Consider the following 16,270-nt stretch of genomic DNA (forward strand, 5'->3'; position numbering starts at 1 on the left):
TTTTAGCTTATATTTCCCCTTCTTCTTACTGATCTTTAATGGAAATTTTATGGAGTATAAAATCCTCTGTGATTAGAAAATCAGGAACAGAAATAACTGCTTTGGCTTTGACTCATAAGGAGAGCAGTGGACAGTACAGGAAGCAGCTAGTAAGTCCCTAATAGTTAAAAGAGGAATGTGTGGACTGTTTCAAGGTAGCTGTATTCCAGAGGTGAGACAAGATACCCTGAATATCCCAGCAGAAGTTATCACTGTGTCCTGGTTTTTAAGAATTCTGTACAAAAACTCCAAAATCTCCATAGAGACTTATTTGAGGATTGTCACAGGTAGTCTCTCTATCCCTCCCCCAACCCAAAATCTTGCCACCTCCAAAGCATGAACACGCCATCCAAGTGGGTTTTTTTGCAAGCTGAGCTCATTATTCCTCATCTCTTTTTAACTCATGCACAAATGCTGGGTCATTTTCAGATTTTTCTAGTGACTATCACAATGCTATGTGACTCTGATACATTATCTAAAAATGACCTCTGGACCCCTAATTTCTTCCATTCTGATAGAAGACAGTAGGGACTATAGCTTTCACACATTATCTTTCTCTTCAACTACGAACATTCCTAGTAAATCCTCTTCCCTAGCACACTCATACGCAGAAGATCTGACAATTGTGAGGAGGTGTATCATTAGAAGTAAGAAAACTCAAATGAAAGGAGAAATGCAAAGTGAAAATTACATTTTTTTGGAGTGCCAGACTCCTTAGCAGGCATGTTAAGCTGGGAACATACTGACATAGCTAATGGTAACTTTAACTCCTTCTCTACCGGACAGCATAGGATTTGGTTGGTTGTTTTAGCAAAAAGCAATTCTCCCTCTACCATAAAAACAGTTTATTGATCACATCAATAAACATTTACTATGATAATGTAAACACAAGAAATCTTGAAACATTTAAGGTATCATGAATAAATGTAAGGGTTTTTTTCCTCTATACATTTTTATTCTTTTTTCATACTATCCATTGTGGCTATTTATTCTCCATTATGGCATAAATGATAAACAGTCAGGTAACTTATTTTAGGACTTACAATATTTAGAATAGGTGTGGGTGTCCCTTGGAAGGAACACATTTTAAAACAGAAAGTCAGAGTCCTTCATTTATAAGTACCTTGCTCACACTTGATACATGTCTATATTAATATTAGGCATGTAAATAGTCTTACTACATTCAGAGATGCTTCAGTCGGCCTGCACTAACATTTTCAAACTGAGTGTTATTTACATAGCTTCATTGTCAAAGTTTGACAATATCCTGACATTTGTCTTTGCTTTCTTCCTCAGCAGCATGTTTTCTTACGAATATAATGAATAATTAGTAAAGTACAGACTATACAACTATAATGCTAAAGCCTGGCTATACCTCCAACCTACTTATACCTGGTGGCCACAAAGCTGTGCTGGCTTTACATACACATTCCACATATCAGCTTTGATTTGCTTTTCAGAAATGTCACTGTCTTTCCTTTGATCTTATGCCATTATGCCCAAGGAGAGATGTGGAGGTTTCTCCTCTGCCACAAAGAACTTGAGTAAGGAACATGGGGTGGCAGTGTCAGCATAAGGGCTCCTCTTCTGCAGGTCCCCCAAACCATTGCTGCGACACAACACACAGCCCCCAGCACCACAGCTGCGGAGCTGTGCTGTGTACCCAGGCAGTGACTTGGTCTGGAGGAAGAAGAGGTCTGTAAATTAAGTTTTCTGGCTGTTTAATCTGGCTAAGATCTCTAGTCTCGGCCCCAGACAGTTGTGCTGGCTCTGCTGAAGCCTCTGTGCTTTGTGTCAAAGGGACAGGAGTGGGCAGAGGGTGATGCAAGTGAGAACTTCTTGGCGCCTGAGTCCCAGATCAGGAAACACAGACCAAGGAGTCTAATTTAGGAGATGTCACCTGTGTGCTCTGGCACAGGCTAATGGGGAGAGAAAGACACCTCCGATGGGCAATTCAAATCTTCCTGAGGCTGAGTCACCCTCTGGAAGGACTTTCAACTGCCCATTGACTGTGGGGAGCTCATGGAAGCTACAGTCCTAATTTGGATGCCTTATTCCAGTGCCTAAAGTTATGTGGGATGCATCTGGGTCTTCACTTCTTTTTCTCTCAGCTTTGCTATTGACAAGAACCTGCCAGTAAATAAGTGTTTGCAAAAATGATCTTGGGCAAATGAGTCATTTTTAAGATGGAAATGAGTCATTTTGAGGTGGGTGGGGTTTTGCATACCGCTTGGAAGCTTTTCCTGAGGAACAGCCTCTGAAGACAGACTTTCAGAAGTTGAGCATTGTGGGAGCCTATTGGTTGGTGTCTTCTTTGCGGATGTGGTCCTTAAGCGGCAAAGAGGAGCTCATTCGTGAGGACTTTAGAAGGTCTGGCCCTTGTTTGGGCACTTGGCCAGCAGCTGGACTCCTCTGAGTGCTAAGCACTTCAGAACCCAAGTTCCTTTGACAATTTGCCGTCCGCAGGCTGCTGAGAGTTTGAAGAAGGTCACTGCTCACAGGGTTTTCCTCCCTCTGTGTTTAACACAGGGCCTGTTTGCAGTCTGTGGCCTGCTGACGGGCTGCTACCTCTGCTGCTGCCTCTGCTGCTGCTTCAACTGCTGCTGTGGGAAGTGTAAACCCAAAGCACCCGAAGGGGAAGAGCAGGAGTTTTGTGTGTCTCCAGAAGATTTGGAAGAGCAAATTAAGAACGACATGGAAAGAGGTGTGTATTATGTGGGCATACTGTGTGGCAAAGCTGTTCACAACAATCTTTAAAGCCTGTAGGCCAGATATTCTGCTCACGATGCTGAGGCTGGTCCAGACATCAGTGGAGATGTGCCAGTTCACTCTAGCTAACACCGTGACCTGATGAACTTCCCAAGTCATGTGTTAATGAAAACTTACGGCACTAACAAATATCTCCTGCATCATTAGAAGTCTCAAGGCTTATCTTAAGCAATGGTGTTCACTCTCTGTCCCCCATACCCACGCTGCTTCATATCCTAGATCCCGTACTTATACATGAGATCTGAATTGACTGGTGCTTGCCACATCTGACCCACCTGAATAAGCTCTCATTCAGGTTTTATCATGTATAATTTATGGCTAGCTGTGGTGGGCCAGCTGTATCCATCCAATAAAAGGCTTCAAGAGAAGATGCAAAGTCTTCAACAGTAAGGTTGTGCAGTAACCTAACAGAGTTTTCATGGGAGCTGCCGCAGCCCCCAAGCTGCTCACTCTCTCCTACACTGACAGTAGCGATTATGCTGCCTTACCAGGAGCCAGATCTTGGACATGATCCAGATGAAAACTAATCCTCTCAAAAATATGTGCAATTCCCTGCCCATTTAACACCTTGCCATGCCTCACAGTGAGGCAGGCTGAGTGCTGAGGCTGGTTCAAAGAAGGGAGCAAGAGTGCCTGGCCAAGAGCATGGGCGAGGGTAATGGGACACCCTTCTGTCTGCACATTCAAGTTTTGCCTATACCAAAGGATGATGGTGGTAATTTTCTGACTTGGCATGAGTGTGAGTTACGTATTTTAAACGAAGAGCCCTGTCCTAATCTGCTGAAGTGGGGCAGAAGTTTGCCTTCATCTTCAAGGGAAGCAGAAACATCTCAGACTGGACAGATTTGGGCACTTGCAGGTCAGGATGAGAAAGGCAACATCCCTTGCTTCAGCAGGGATAGACTTAGGCCACTTCTCAGTTGCAAATTCATATAAACAATGATTAGGAGTATGCTTTTTTATGAGGAAGGACCTAAGGACTCAGATCACTCTTTTTCTTTTCCATTGTTGTGGAAGGTCTTACGCTGCTACATTCTTACGTTTACTATGCTTAAATTAGCACTGCCAGATTGCAAAAGTCATGTTCCCTTAGCAGGGGAGATTTTTTTCCCCCAACTTTTCACACAAATTTACCCTTCCAGAAATATGCAACAAAACACTTGTAGTAGTTGAAACAAATGCTATTTATACAACTGGTATGCCAACGTGTGGTGGTATTTTTAAATGTGTTTTGCCTAGAGGCATATCAAGGTAAATATAGTCAGCTTAAAAACTGATCATATTTGATCAGTCTCTGCAAACGCAACAAAACGTACTAGTGAAGACTTTACAACCACAGTGCACTACCTGAAATAAATGTAATATACTCTGTGACATAGGCACCTGCAAAGTGCAAATCTAAAATGGGTCTTGATATTTATGGTCTGTGACAGCAGAACCAAGTTTCAAATATGAAGATGGAAATTTGAAGGGTAAGAATTTTTTAATTCTGCCTGGATATTTTTTTTTTTATTTTTCTAATTTGGCAGGTGTTTTTCTTTCCCTCAAAATCCAGCACAAATTTCCCCAGTGGCAAATACCACCCTCCTTCCAGCACAGGTGATGTTTCTTGGTATTCAGTAATTTTAGGCCAACTTCCCATCCATTTACTCCCACCAAGTCTCACAGACATATCAGTTTTTTAAATAATTTCAAATGTTTAGCAAAGTCCCAGCCTGAAAAATTAATAGAATATGGAATTATATGGTTTAGGTATTTTGAAGACAGTATTGAATATATAGGTAGGGCCTGAAGAAAACTAGATATTTGTACCTTTCTTACCCTTCTCTTCAGTCTTGCTACACCTTCCTACCAATCAAAACCAGATTGCCTCAATAGAGTAGAATACTCTATATTTTAAAATTAGATTAAAAGAAAACAACACATCAGGAAGAAAAGATGCCATGACAGAGGGTAATGTGAGCAGCTGAAAGGAAAATAGAATCATAGAATAGTTAGGGTTGGAAAGGACCTCAAGATCATCAAGTTCCAACCCCCCTGCCATGGGCAGGGACACCTCACACTAAACCATATCACTCAAGGCCTCATCCAACCTGGCCTTGAACACTGCCAGGGATGGAGCATTCACAACCTCCCTGGGCAACCCATTCCAGTGCCTCACCACCCTAACAGGAAAGAATTTCCTTCTTATATCCAATCTAAACTTCCCCTGTTTAAGTTTTAATCCGTTACCCCTTGTCCTATCACTACAGTCCCTAATGAAGAGTCCCTCCCCAGAATCCCTATAGGCCCCCTTCAGATACTGGAAGGCTGCTATGAGGTCTCCACGCAGCCTTCTCTTCTCCAGGCTGAACAGCCCCAACTTTCTCAGCCTATCTTCATACGGGAGGTGCTCCAGTCCCCTGATAATCCTCATGGCCCTTCTCTGGACTTGTTCCAACAGTTCCATGTCCTTTTTATGTTGAGGGCACCAGAACTACACTGTATTTAGAAAAATCAATGACAATTGGCTCAAAATGCACCTTGCCACCCACCCCACCTCCAGATTTTAGGTAATTCAGAAACAAACTGTAATCACTCCTGCAGCAGCTTTCATTTTGGAAGAGGAAATCCTATTAGGATCCAAATTCTTTGCATGCCTTCTGCCCACAGACTGAGCATTCTAGATGGTAATTCATTTCATTGCTTCCTGCAAATAACTTAATTAAGATTCCCACTATCTGTATTATTGCTAGCCAGAGCTTTTTTGCTAAGGCCAAAGCATAGCTTCTCAAGCTAAGGCCATACTATAATTTATCCAAATATTTTGTAGTCGGTCACTGATTTCCTGAGGAATGCAACACTGATAGCGCATCACCATTCCTGATGCTAAAATCCTCTTAGTGAGTCTTCAGCAGTTGTTACTGTGCTCAGTGGGAGTTGCTTGGAGCCGGCTGTACTGCTCAAAAGACACTCTATGTGTGTTGTGGGAGTTGAGATTTAGACTTCATCTTTTGAACTGGCACAACAGTAATAATTTTCAGTCTCTCACATTTCTCCTTAATAAAATGAAGGTGTTACGCAGTTGATTTCTTTCCTCAAATTAAGATACCATAAAACATGATTATTAGTGAAAAAGAAGAGATGTGAGGCCAAAAATTCAGCAAACCTTTTCCTAAAATAAAAGCAAAGTGTGTTGTCACTGAAATCAACACAATCATGCTTCAGTCTTGTTAAAATGGCATACTCCTCTAGAACAAAGTTTTATTCAAATATATTTGACTAGTTCTGGTGCTCAGCTAGCTAAACATCTCCCATGAGAGATTCACTTTACAGCATATACTTCCATGGGTATCATGACCATCAGAACTAAAGGAACGTGGGGATTTGCAAGCCCTAACTTGTACTTAGGTTACAGTGATTCCCTCTCATGACTACTGATTTGTACTAGAGAGGACTGTGGCCTAATGTACAATGGAAGACCAAAAATATTTGGATTATTACATTTAAAAAATGGCAATTTTTAGGGTTTCAGATCAAACATGACATTAAAAAAGTATAAAGTAGGGTAATCTGTGTTGTCATGCCATGATGTTATGGGTGACCTGCAAAAATACCCTGGTAGAGGGAAATACCACTTGCTCATCTGCAGAACAGAGGCATACAAGGATTCATTATTTTCACTTACACACATGAGACAGGTTGCCAGATTTTGCTTCCACTGAAGTCAGTGGCAAACCTTTTGTTGATTTCTGTGGTCCCAGGGGAGGTGCTGTTGGAATTTGGATTGTCTTGGTACTTCAGGTAGCTACTTCAGGCTGTAATGATGCACATTTTGGTAGGTTTGTTCTCTCTCTGGTTATCATTGTAAGAACAAAGCAAGGCATTTCTAAACTGACTTTCATTTTATGGAAAATGAAATCTGGGAGAGAAAAGAAAAAAAAGGAACCCAAGTAACAAAAAATACTGTCTCAACTCAGAAGCAATAAGTTTTTAGCACTTCATTGTCTCCTCCACACTCCATATGATATCAATGTAGGCGAACAGCAAGCAAGAGCTATCTATAGAAATCAGTTGTCGTGGTTTACACAGTTTAAACTGTGATTTCTGCTGCACCTCCATTCTGTAGCTCTCCATTAGCAGACTATATTTGTACAGTTTATTATATGATGGGTCCCTGTTCTGATAAAACCCATCATAAATCTTAAAAGGGTGGGGGCAGCAAAAAGCTTCTAGAAGGTGTCAGCTCAGAACTGTCTGCAAATCAGCTGGGAGCAATGTGACATAATTTGCAGTGGGTCCTGTCCCCTTGTTGCACATCTGGGTATCGCAGCAAAATGAACTGCTAGTCTCTGCCCTCCATCAGTGATCTTCCAGAAAATGAACAACTTGGAGGCAGTCAAGGGTGGGAGGGAGTGCTGCTCAGAAATCTAGAAAATACACAGCAACTTAAAAATTGATTGAAGCTGCCAAACCAATCTGAGCCCAATCTGAGCTCTAAGCTTTAATTACTTATATACTTGTAGAAGTTATGAAACATGTCTGCCTTTGACCTTGTGTCTAAATGCAGAATTGCCCATACAGAGAAGCTACCTGGCATTTAATCATTCATGCCTTTCACCTTGACACAGTCAAAGTTGTTCTTCCCCCACTGAGGAGAAGCCGTATGGCATGCAATTAGATTCCTGCTCTGGGTTGAGTTACTCCTGTACATTGCATCTTTTGCCCGTGATTCATCCCATCAACTGTCATGTAAACAGTAGGAAACGTCAGATGAGGTTTTTTTTCTGAACATTTGGTCATTTGGCAAGAAAGGTCATCATTTGTATTCAGTTACTGTGAAGGCTGAGATAGAGAGCCTAATAGAAAGCTCTACATCAAGACAGAATTAGTCAAAAATTTTTCATATGTAAACACTTCACTGAGATGGATGAACCTTTAAAAGTCAGTCTCTGAGTTTTGAGTCTCATCCTTCCTCCCAAAAAAGGGTGTGTTGGAAAGAGGCCCAAGAGAAGGGCAGCCAAACTGTCTTCATTATCAGAGGGAACACAACAGCCATCAGGAACTCTGTAAGGACTTCACTTTCTCCCACTCTACAACAAAGGCACTTTTTATGTATTTATATTGGGAAACCAAACTGCATAACTTCATGGAATGTGAAAGTACAAATCAGTAAGAGTCAACAGAGTGACAATATAGCGTGATAATAGAGTGATAATATTCAGTAGAGGATAATATGAGGTTTTGGCAGTTCCAAACTCATTAAAACAGTAATTCTCAAAATCCTATTGCATTTATACTACGTAAGAACTCAAAATGCAATTTAACATGTCTAATTAACTAGCTGCCTTTCAGGATCTATGTGATTTCTTTCCTCAAGTATATTACTCTCACACATTTTTATTTCCTTTTACCTCTCTTCTTTCTTTGCTGTTAACTTCGCCTTGTTCAAGAGTAATTTCTGGCCCATTCTCACAAACGCCATCAAGGTTTGTACTTGCTGACTCACAACAGCACTCATTATATTCAGACATTTGCAGGAACAAGCACTTGCAATTGGAACAGGCAGGAACCCTTAACCTGCAATATCTGCAAAGCACCAGGTACAGCTAATACTCAGTTTAATAGCACCCAGAAATCTGGCATTACTGGTGGACAAGGAGTAAGGGCATTTGTAGACTCTGGACATTGCTGCCTCTTGCGTATGCACACAGCTGTCTGTGAAGCCAAGCCTAAGCTATAGCCAGAATAGCAGATGAAATGTTGTGGTACTACCAAGAAGTCTGACTTTGGCAGCCACTGAAGGATTCTTAAAGTATTTTTTGTCATCCTCCCCAATTTAGATGGAGAAACTCCTATCATGCTTCAGCCGACTAATGCGACCGAGAAGACACAGCTAATAGGGGACAGCCGTCGGAGCTATCACACAGACTCCTAGAGCCAGCAAACACAACCTGTTGGTGATTCCCACTGAGAACAAACACACTGATAAGCTCTGCAGCCTGTGTTTGTAGTTGTCTTTAAGCTAATCAAGAGTAACCTGAGAGAATTTCCTATCAAGGCAGAATCTCCCTCTAGGCCACTTCCCATTGGTTGATATCTGCACTCTGCAAGGAGATACCTAGGGCCGCTACAGAGCTCTACCCACCAGCATACTCATGGCTTCAAACTGCTATGCTCAGCATGGTCTTTCCCTCTAACAATACTTCCTTTTGTATAGTTGCTCTCCTCCAGGCCCTTAGCTGTGGGTTCACCTCCCAGACACAATCCCAAGTCCCTTTCAGGACACACCAGCTCCATCTCTGCCTGCCCTGGGAATACTCCTCGCATGCTGAAGTTTTGCTGGATGTGAAGCATTCCCATGAAGAGAATCCTGAAAATGCTCTTTAGCATAGCTCAGAGGCAAAGTTGATGACAAGGCAGATGGGGCTGTCCTTCCAGGAGACTAAGTACTCTTTGGAAAGCAGTGAACAGCTTGCCTGGGCCCAGCGTTGGCAGTTATAAACTTGAGCCAGGACAAACTGCTTGGAGATTGTTCTGAAGATGGTTACAACATGGGTCACTCCAAATCCTGTAGCCTCATCCAGCACCAGAAGCACACAAGGGCTTTGTACCTTCACCTGCAAACACAGGAGAGGGTGGGCAAGCACCCTGTGGAGGGGAAGGCTGCCCTTGGCTGCCCCAGTGCCTCTCTCCTGTCCCCATAGCTGGTGACAGCCCCAAGGCAAAGCTTCCCTGATCCTGCCCAGTCAGGCCTGCTGCCCATGTCATGCGGCCCTGGCTTCTCCAGCTGCAGCTGCAGTGTGCTGGAAATTGATCCCCAGCCAGCAGCTTTCAGCTGGAGTTCTTATTGTACCATGCCCCTGGCTGCTGGCCCCACTGCCCTGCTGGAACTGGGCTGGGAGCCACTGCACCAGCGCTGGCAACCACAGCTGTGGAACCAGCAAGGACTCGGCAAGGCAGGCAAGCAGCAGAGGAGCAACTATCCTCACAGCCCAGGTCCTCCCCTCTGCCCCAGGCACAGGGGGTTTAAGAGCACATGGCATGATTTAAAATAAAGAGGTAGGGATGAGTTGTATTGCTGGTGGGTACAGCATGAAGAAAGTAAGCCCCTAATTTGTAAGAAAGAGATGAAGAAACACCTCTTAGATCCTAAACTTAGCCCTTCTGTGGTTGGGCATAATAGTTCAAGCCTTAGACAGCTGCATTTCTTCTTAATCATTATGTTACACCAATCACTGTCAGTCCTGTATGTTTGCTATTTCTGCTCTTCTAATCAAAGTGCTGTGGTCCAAAGGGGGGTATAATGTTACACTATACTATATAGACCAGTCAAAAACGTTAAAATTGGATCCTGCAGTTGTGAAACATTATTATCTTTCTTCTATTCTCACCTTTCACATCAAATGTCATCCCACAGCAGCTAAATATATGGGAAAAGAGTGTGTTTCATAGACCCAGCTGTAACTTCGAAGTCAAGAAATACTACTTTCAACATTTCTTTAAAGTTCCCGTAACACATGGACATTTTAAAAGCCATTAATTCCACTTCAGGTTATATATCTGTCTTCCAGGTGCAGGCAGTGGGGCCAGCTGACATACACATTGCCCTCAGAAATAGTCCTATTTTTCTGCCCCGGAGGAAAGTCCTGGCATGGCTGGGGCTGTGCACAGGCACTCACTTCCCTCCTACCCATGGGCTCCTCTTTGTCCTCAGTTGTACGTTGCAATACTTTGGAGGCCACTCGTATGTACGTAAATCCAGGGTGCCATCCTGCCTGCTAAGCGGTGCTGCGGGAATGTGCCCATCCATCCCAGTTGTGGACGTGCCTTCGTGGCACTATCCTGCTGCTGAGGGGATGTGAGCCCAGAAGACACATTCATGTGCTGCGCACCTTACCTCTGGGGGGCCAGACTATCTCCTGCTCCCATGGAAGTCAACAAGATTTACACCCTTCATTTCAACAGCAGCTACAGAGCAGGCCTAAAACCAGGGAGGGAAAGGGAAATCCCAGATTAGCAAAAACAATGGGGGGGGGGGTGGGGGGTGGGGGGTGTGATTGTTTCACATACAACATCTTTGATATCCCTCAGGGCCCCATTATGGGCCAGAGCCAAAATTTACTGAAATCAAGGAAGTAATCTCCATAGGCTTGAAATGTGGCCACGAGTCATGTGGTTCTTATTTGCTCTTTCTAAATGAGACATTTTTCTTGGGAAAGGTTTATGACTCGATCCTGCAGTGTGATGCAAAAGTAGACAAGCTGCTGCGTGTCTGCAAAGCCCTTTTACAGACACAGGGACCTGTACTACTACAAAACTCTTAGAACAAACTAGTGACCAAGCCTCTGAGCAGGTTCTCCAGGACTTGCAGCTTAAAAATCAGAGTGTCTGAACTCATTGTTTAATTCCAAAGAGGAATCTCAGTTTCCAGGGTACCAGGGCATTTGCTGTCAGGATCAGCTATTCTGAGGACACATGGAGAAAGGATGAATAAGGATTTCAAGACTTGGCTCTTCAGTGGGATTTTACTCATTTGTTTGCTTCTCAGAAAAGTTCCTCATGTGAACTCAGCCATTCTTATGTTACCTGTTTCAGTGGAAAGTTCAATTGCATACCCTTTAATCTTCTCAAAATGTAGAGAACCTCAAATGTTTGTTCTGCTTCACTGCATTTATTTATATGTAATGTACTATATATTCAAAGCTACCCTTGCTGTCAACCACTCTGACTAATAAAGGTTGTATGTATGAATTGTAGCACTCCCTTTACTTTTCCACACTATCAGCAGGTTCATTCCAGTAGCAGATAGAGAAGCTGTTGAGACAGCTGTCAAAAGTTAGGGCTTTGCACGCCAACAAGCGGCAAGCAGCAACTCAGGGTTTCCCCAAAGAGGAACTAGGTCTTGGATTGCAGCAGATGCACCTACCTATGCAAAGCAGCCAGAGCTATAGCTGCACATTGCAAATCCTTTATATAATGCAGAATGCTTGTATACATTAAAACAAAAGAAAACAGTGGTGTGATGAATCATAGAACCATAGAATCATTTAGGTTGAGAAAGACCTTTAAGCTCATCAAATCCAGCCACTACCCAGGGACTGCCAAGGCCACCACTAAACTATGTCACTGAGGACCTCGTCTACATGGTTTTCAAATACCTCCAGGGATAGTGATTCCACCTCTTCCTGGGCAGCCTATTCCAATGCTCAACAACCCTTTCAGTGAACAAATTTTTCATAATATCCATTCTAAACCTCTCCTGGCACAGCTTGAGCCCATTTCCTCTTGTCTTATCACTTGTTGTTGGGAGCAGAGGCCAGCCACCTCCTCACTCCATCCTCCTTTCAGGTAGTTGTAGAGAGTTTTACCAGTATCAGTTCCTTTATGGAACAATTTCTCCCAGTAAAGGGTGGAGAGTGACACCACAGTGCTGCTGAAGACAGCAGCAGGTGTCCTGTGCACTCCCCTGGGACCAGCATCTCACCCAGGGGGTTTGCATCTGTCTAACAGCCAGGTGATCTGGGCCTGCTATGAGGCACCAATACTTCTCAGTAAGGTGGTGTCCAGTCTCTGTGACCACAGGAGCCCAGGCGTTTGGGAAATGGACAAGGGGAAGCTGGTTTGTTTGCATGCCCAAATGGCTGTCCTTTCGTGTGTTTAGATGCTCAGATTCACACAAAATACCAAACAGAAGAGGCATCATAGAAGAATTAGGCCCACCGTCAACATAACCAGTTATTCAGGCAGTTTGTGCACCTTTCTCCTCACAACAAGTTTGCTTAATCCAGAAAATATCAAACATAAATGTATGTAATTTAATTTCATTCCTTACCTTCCCTCAGAGTAGATACCATGATTTCATTTGCTTTCAGTCAGAAAGGATTACATTTCTGCCTCTTTCCAGGATAAAATCATTCAAGAGAAAAGATGAAGCATGCCAAACTGATCACAGGTGAAATGACTGATTTGGTTTTCTCCGCTATCATTTTCTGTACAAATGTCCACTGTCCTGTTACAAAGCAGAGAAAGGCCACAGATGACAGGAATCCCCTTCCTCCCCTCCACGAACTAAAGTCAGCCAAAAGGTCACATCCAGCATCTCCTCTCACTCTGAGAGAGGTGAATGGGTACAGAGGTCCATACACGAGGACTCAGTCCTTCGTGCCACTGTCACCCATCCCAGGGTTGGGAAAGCCACAATATGGGACACCTGCAAAGTAGCCAGCACCTACAGGTAACAGAAAGCTACCAGTGAAGATATGTAATCTCCTACTAGCAGAGAGAGTTAACGTGTCAAGTACCACCTGGCTGGGTTTTAAAATGCTCTCCTCTGGTGGCAGCGTGCAGATGTACAGACACATCCTTACTCTGGGAAAACAATGCCTAGACAAAAAGAGACCCTCAGAATTTCAACATCCTAACTAACTGAGATGAGACAGGTCTGCTCTGGCTTGCTCTGTAGGAAGTTGTGGCAAGTTGGACTAAGAACAACACGCATCTTGGTTTCCACTTAAAATGAACGAGGTGTTGGCAGTTACACAGTGTGTGCTGCATCCTCTGCTCCCGCAGCAGTATCAGCGAGTCACAGCGGAGCTGCTCGGCTTGCGGCACAGATGGATCTCGTAGAGAAAAGCAACCGTATGTGCAACTGGTTAGAGAGGCTGCTTAAACCCACACTGCTCGCGTTTGGAAAAGGGGGTGGGGAAAAAAAAACGCAGCCTCCTTCGAGCCGGAATCGAACCAGCGACCTAAGGATTTCCGCAAAGCCCAGCCTCTACAGTCCTCCGCTCTACCAGCTGAGCTATCGAAGGGACCTATAGTATAAGTCTGCCGCCATACAACAAGAACCCAGCATGGTGCGCCTGGACGCATGCGCGGAGCACACGGCTCGGGGACGGGCGCTAGCCCACGCCGGGGTCCACTGTTCGGAAGGGCAGGGACTGCATGGAGCGCCGGCGGGCGGCAGGGCGGGCGGCAGGGCGGGCGGCAGGGCGGGCGGCAGGGCGGGCGGCAGGGCGGGCGGCAGGGCGGGCGGCAGGGCGGGCGGCAGGGCGGGCGGCAGGGCGGGCGGCAGGGCGGGCGGCGCTGCGCTAGGGTGCGAGGCTACATGGCAGAGCGAGAAAAGGGCTTTGCGTAAAGGGCCAGTGGCGCAATGGATAACGCGTCTGACTACGGATCAGAAGATTGTAGGTTCGACTCCTGCCTGGCTCGCATGTTTTTCTGTCGCTCCGCAGTCAGCGGTGGTGTTTTACATGCACCGAGGGGATTCTTTTCCATCTGAATAGAATCATAGAATACAGCACTGAACTCCATTTATACGCCCACCACATCACTGGGTTATTGTGTCACCCAAAGCACACATCTAGGCCCAAGATTTTCAGACGATCCACAAGTGCATTTTCTCAAATGCATTAACTGCCCGTGGATTCAGTGCAAGTTTGCTGCGTGTAGTAGTTCATGTTATGAACAAATAACCAATTTGGAACCTCCATCCTTTGTTTTGCTGTCTGTGAACAGTGCCAGTGCCAGCCACAACAGAAGGGTGTGCAGACAGGGAGCATAACGAAAGGGCACCCCACTGTGTCACACACATCCCTTGAGACCCTCATTTTCCTGCCCGTTGCTTTCACTCAGCTAATAGCCATAGGCAGCTGTGTCTGGAAACTTCCTTGGGAATAATAACTCGAGAAATGTCTACCTGAAGCAGAAAAGAAGGACACACCCAAGGATGCTCTGCAGCTGTGTGTGTTATGCGGTTTCGGGGTGCACACGAGGATGCGAGGGCGAAAAGCCGGGAGGGTTTGTTTTCCGCTCCACTGCGACAGAAAACACGGCGTAGTGAAAACGAGTCCAAGGAACCAAAACACATGCGAGCCAGGCAGGAGTCGAACCTACAATCTTCTGATCCGTAGTCAGACGCGTTATCCATTGCGCCACTGGCCCCGCGCGCGCTAAACACGCCGGCCACCGCCCACTCGGCGGAATACTCTCCCGCGCCAAGCCCATTGCGCACATGCGCCGATCACTCGTTTCGGCCGCTGCCGCCGCCAGGCGCATGCTCAGAGCCTTGCGCGGGGTGTGGCGGGACGTTGGGCGGCCGCTGGGCGGTGGCTGTCAGGTCCCTTCGATAGCTCAGCTGGTAGAGCGGAGGACTGTAGAGGCTTGGCTTTGCGGAAATCCTTAGGTCGCTGGTTCGATTCCGGCTCGAAGGAGACGTCGCGTTTTTATTCCATCTTGGAATAATTCTGTTATTTTAGCCTTTCGGTATCGGACGGGGGCGCGGTCTCTGCTCCCGCCCCTGCCCTCCCTCGCTCCCTGCCCGAGCCCCGGACAGAGGCGGAAGGGCAGGAGCGCGCCCAGGCAGAGGCTCCCAAAGCCATCTCAAGCACATGTAATATGTAAGAATTTACATCTCTCTGCTCTTTCCATTCCTTTTTTCTTTTCTTGAGGGGAAGAAAGGAAAATACTGCAAAGAGGTAGCAGCCCTGCAGTAAACACTGAAATCCATTTTGCAGCAACGCTTGTGGAAGTGCTTTTTGGTTTCTGTCATAATATTATTATATGTAATAGTACTATTATGAATAATAATAGTATGTAATTGGTAATAATATTACAATGTATTTTGGTATTCTCGTATGCGAACCCAAATTTATTGTTATACACACAGATGTACACAGGATGATTTAGGTGAAGGTAAAGCAGTAGGAGAGGGCATAGAGGTCCTTCATACAGAAAGGTTAACCCCATGCAGATGGACATGGGCTTGCTTAAGATTTAGTAAATAACAGGGCTAGCACTCATTCTTCACCTTTTTTTTTTTTCCTGTTTTCATAGAATCACAGAATGGTTTGGGTTGAAAAGGGACCCTAAAGCTCATCCAGTTCCATCCCCCTGCCATGGGCAGGGGGACACCTTCCTCTAGACCAGGTTGCTCAAAGCCACATCCAGCCTGGCCTTGAACGCTGCCAGCGATGGGGCAGCCACAGCTTCTCTGGGCAACCTATGCCAGTGTTCCACCACCCTCATAGTGGAGAACTTCTTTATATCTAACCTAAATCTCTGTCAGCTTAAAACCTTTCCCCCTTGTCCTATCAATACATGCCATCACCTCTCCTTTTTCCTTCAAGTCTTCTCCATTACAGGTGCTACGTGATCTGCAGAAAAATATGGTTGGCAACAACTGCTGGCTTGGAGAAGGTAAATGTGTCTGAAGGCAGCCAAGTCTGACTGTATAGCGGGAGAAGAATGGAAGTTTTCTCCTTCAGAAGAGCACAGAATGAGACTTCTCTGGATAAGTGTTTCTGTGGGGTAGGTTTCAGATATGAGAGCAGGGAAGACACAGTGTCTGTGGGGATGTAGTACAATCAAGATTATCAGCAGGGAAACAGATCGGTGAAACTCAGCAGGAGTCAGACCTGCAAGCTTACACACCTTGTGCATTACATCCCTGGCCCCAGCTAACTCTTATTTATTAGTAGGG

At 45.0% G+C, this 16,270-nt stretch overlaps 1 protein-coding gene and 4 non-coding genes across 5 annotated transcripts in view; 3 read left to right on the forward strand and 2 right to left on the reverse strand.

Moving 5' to 3' along the window:
* Positions 1–8,938, forward strand: part of DNAJC5B (DnaJ heat shock protein family (Hsp40) member C5 beta) — a 35,387-nt gene extending 26,449 nt beyond the window's left edge. Inside the window, exons 6-7 of the mRNA XM_057426224.1 lie at positions 2,569–2,743; positions 8,631–8,938. Of these exons, the coding sequence (XP_057282207.1) occupies positions 2,569–2,743; positions 8,631–8,725 (270 nt within the window). The 3' untranslated portion in view covers positions 8,726–8,938. The remainder of the gene's footprint in view (positions 1–2,568; positions 2,744–8,630) is intronic.
* A 4,572-nt stretch (positions 8,939–13,510) lies between these two features.
* TRNAY-GUA (transfer RNA tyrosine (anticodon GUA)) lies at positions 13,511–13,601 on the reverse strand. The gene is given in 2 exon segments: positions 13,511–13,546; positions 13,565–13,601. It is a non-coding gene; the product is annotated as a tRNA-Tyr (tRNA).
* A 327-nt stretch (positions 13,602–13,928) lies between these two features.
* TRNAR-ACG (transfer RNA arginine (anticodon ACG)) lies at positions 13,929–14,001 on the forward strand. The gene has a single exon. It is a non-coding gene; the product is annotated as a tRNA-Arg (tRNA).
* A 659-nt stretch (positions 14,002–14,660) lies between these two features.
* On the reverse strand, positions 14,661–14,733 carry TRNAR-ACG (transfer RNA arginine (anticodon ACG)). Its single transcript has one exon. It is a non-coding gene; the product is annotated as a tRNA-Arg (tRNA).
* A 178-nt stretch (positions 14,734–14,911) lies between these two features.
* On the forward strand, positions 14,912–15,002 carry TRNAY-GUA (transfer RNA tyrosine (anticodon GUA)). Its single transcript is given in 2 exon segments — positions 14,912–14,948; positions 14,967–15,002. It is a non-coding gene; the product is annotated as a tRNA-Tyr (tRNA).
* The last annotated feature ends 1,268 nt before the right edge of the window (positions 15,003–16,270 follow it).

Source organism: Pezoporus wallicus, unplaced genomic scaffold, assembly GCF_028554395.1.
Source record: "Pezoporus wallicus isolate ANWC-B61680 ecotype Strahan unplaced genomic scaffold, APGP_CSIRO_Pwel_v1 contig_4131, whole genome shotgun sequence".
Taxonomy (NCBI): domain Eukaryota; kingdom Metazoa; phylum Chordata; class Aves; order Psittaciformes; family Psittacidae; genus Pezoporus; species Pezoporus wallicus.